This window comes from Odocoileus virginianus, unplaced genomic scaffold, assembly GCF_023699985.2.
Source record: "Odocoileus virginianus isolate 20LAN1187 ecotype Illinois unplaced genomic scaffold, Ovbor_1.2 Unplaced_Scaffold_28, whole genome shotgun sequence".
NCBI classification, from domain to species: Eukaryota; Metazoa; Chordata; class Mammalia; order Artiodactyla; family Cervidae; genus Odocoileus; species Odocoileus virginianus.
This window is the reverse complement of record NW_027224290.1, coordinates 385,525-388,693: the sequence shown is the minus strand read 5'-3', so window position 1 is coordinate 388,693 and position 3,169 is coordinate 385,525. Positions and strand designations below refer to the sequence as shown.

General features: G+C 39.1%; 1 protein-coding gene across 1 annotated transcript; it reads right to left on the bottom strand.

Moving 5' to 3' along the window:
• Nucleotides 1-1,065: 1,065 nt before the first annotated feature.
• Nucleotides 1,066-2,025, bottom strand: LOC139033660 (olfactory receptor 51L1-like). The gene has a single exon (XM_070463107.1). The coding sequence runs from the start codon at nucleotides 2,023-2,025 to the stop codon at nucleotides 1,066-1,068; it is 960 nt and encodes a 319-aa protein (XP_070319208.1).
• Between the last annotated feature and the right edge of the window lie 1,144 nt (nucleotides 2,026-3,169).

Sequence of the window (3,169 nt, the reverse complement as noted above, 5' to 3'; positions counted from 1 at the left end):
AAGATTTGAGAAAACATATTACTTATTATTAAAACCAATATACATACTGAAAGTTATAAAGCATTCTTAAAATCTTTTTTTCTGCTTAATTTACTTGTCTTTGAAAAAGTGTAGACATGTGAATTAAGAAATTTCAACGAGAAGTGTGTTTTTTATACAACTCTATGCACACCTGCTACTAGATCATTTGAGTTATATGAAATGAGTTTGTATGCTAAAAGAGTTCTGGGCAAAAAGATTTATATTTTATTTCTTGGTATCACAAATGTAAGTGGCTATTCCTTAGTGACTTAGAATTTTTATATTTGAATACTATATCCTAAATTATTCTTAGATACATTTAATCCAATGGATTATAAACACTGACTTCACAAGACATTATCTCAGGGATTTCAAAAGGTTCTGAGTTGCAGATTTCTGTAAGAATAAAATTATTTCTAAAAATTAAGTAAAAACAAACAGACTATGAAGGTTGACTGTTTCTATTCCTGGTGAAACTAAATTTCCTCAGAAAAGACTGAACATGTGTATAAAATTTTAAAATATGCTACTGATGTACCATGAAAATAGATAAAATGCTGTGAGCTCTAATAAACTCTTACATCAACATATGATTTTTTTCAATCTTTAATAAAGGTAACTTCAGCAGATTTATAAAGACACTTATCAGAAAGGTAATATAATAATCATGGACATATACAGTATGTTAAGAAGCAAAAAAAAAAGAAGTGTTATTCTAGAATACTCAGGGAAAACATCATGGATGTTTAAACATCATGGATGACTTAATCACAATTAAGATTAGAAATGAGAGACAATAGATGGAAATGATTTCCAAAACTCCAGTCCAACAATTTCATACTTAAAGGAGATTTATGAAGCACATGCTAAGTCAGTCTTTATAATTCCAGTGGACATCAACTCTCTCCTTTAGATCTACTGTCAGTTCTATTTCTGTTTATAAAGTAATATTTAATTGGTAACTCTGGTGCCAATATAGAGTGCAGACATTCACTATGTATTTTCACACTTAGGGTTGATGCCATCATTGACTTGAGGACGTGTCTACATCATAGAAGAATTGATTCTTAGGGGGAAAAGCAGGTTGAGAATTCCTTGACGGATCTGCCTTGTCTTCACACTATAGATGATTGGGTTGAGCACAGGTGGAACTAGCAGGTAGATATGCGCCATGAAGATGTGGATGAGGGGGGATGAGTGTTTGGCAAAACGATGGACAATAGAGAGCCCAATCATAGGCACATAAAGAATAAGTACAGCACAGATGTGAGATGCACATGTGTTAAGGGCCTTAAATCTCCCCTCCTGAGATGAAATTTTTAATACTGAGTGAAGGATGAAAACATAAGACACAAAAATACCCAGAGAGTCCATTCCCCACAGCAAAGTGATCAGAACTAACCCATAAATAACATTAAACTTAGTGTCAGCACAGGCAAGGCGGATCATGTCCTGATGTAGACAGTAAGAATGAGAAAGGATGTGGGAGTGGCAGAAGGGAAAGAAAGCCAGCCGGGCCAGAAGTGGAATCATGGCAAAGGCACTTCTAAGCAGGGCTGCAATTCCAATTTTAGTGATAAGTGTTGGAGTGAAAATGGTAGCATATCTTAGTGGGTGGCAGATGGCCACATATCGGTCAAGGGCCATGGCCAAGAGCACAGATGATTCAGTGAAGGAGAAAGTGTGAATGAAAAACATTTGGACCACACAGGTGTTGAACTGGATCTCCCTGGAAATGGACCACAACACCCTGAAGAGTGATATCATTGTGGGCAAGGACATGCCCATGTCAGTGAGAGAAAGCATGACCAAGAAGTAGTACATGGGCTGATGGAGCCTGGGGTCTGTCCGGACAATATGTAGGATAGTACAGTTACCCATGATTCCAACAAGGTAGAGGAGACAGAATGGGATGGAAATCCAGTGGTGAAATTCCTCATATCCAGGGATACCTGTGAGACAGAAGGTGGAGGAGAGGATATTGCTGGAGTTTGCAGTTGCCATAGGGCTTATTGTTAAACCACAATCCAGATTCACAATCACACTCCAGAGGGGGAACAAATGAGAAGATCAGCACCTGTGTCACAAAAGCAAAACAAAACTTCAGTCTGTCCTATAATCACTCCTATATTTACCCTCACAGTTTTGCTTTGTTTTTCTTCATTTCATTGCTGAGTGTCATCAATTAAGAAAAACATTCACTTTTATAACTGTAAGGACTTTCCCTTCTCCTCAGATGAAGAACTATTAACAAGCTGTCTGAATATACACATTTTCCTTCAAAGACACTGCCCCCAGAGCAGCACACACAAAACCATTATAGAGTACATTATTAATTTTATACTTTTCTTTAGAACAATCTTGGCCAGAGTTACTGGTCTTATGTGCTATGCTGTGCTTAGTCGCTCAGTCATATCGGACTCGGTGATTGCATGGACTGTAGCCCTCTAGGCTCCTCTCTTCATAGGGATTCTCTAGGGAAGAATACTAGAGTGGATTACCATGCCAAAAGGAATCTTTCCAACCAGGGATCAAACCCAGGTCTCCCACATAGCAGGCAGATTCTTTACCATCTAAACCACCAGGGAAGTCCACTGGTCTTATGCTGCTGCTGCTAAGTCACTTCAGTCATGTCCGACTCTGTGCAACCCCATAGACGGCAGCCCACCAGGCTCCCCCGTCCCTGGGATTCTCCAGGCAAGAACACTGGAGTGGGCTGCCATTTCTTTATATTGGACCTTTAAAAACAAATGACTTCTAGGTTGCTTCCATGTCCTGGCTATTATAAACAGTGCTGCGATGAACATTGGGGTGCACGTGTCTCTTTCAGATCTGGTTTCCTCGGTGTGTATGCCTAGAAGTGGTATTGCTGGGTCATATGGCAGTTCTATTTCCAGCTTTTTAAGGAATCTCCACACTGTTTTCCATAGTGGCTGTACTAATTTGCATTCCCACCAACAGTGTAAGAGGGTTCCCTTTTCTCCACACCCTCTCCAGCATTTATTGCTTGTAGACTTTTGGATAGCAGCCATCCTGACTGGTGTGTAATGGTACCTCATTGTGGTTTTGATTTGCATTTCTCTGATAATGAGTGATGTTGAGCATCTTTTCATGTGTTTTTTTGCCATCTGTATGTCTTCCTTGGAGA

Excerpts from the sequence above, each read along its gene's own strand:
- LOC139033660 (XM_070463107.1), bottom strand. The coding sequence starts at position 2,025 with ATGGCAACTGCAAACTCCAGCAATATCCTCTCCTCCACCTTCTGTCTC.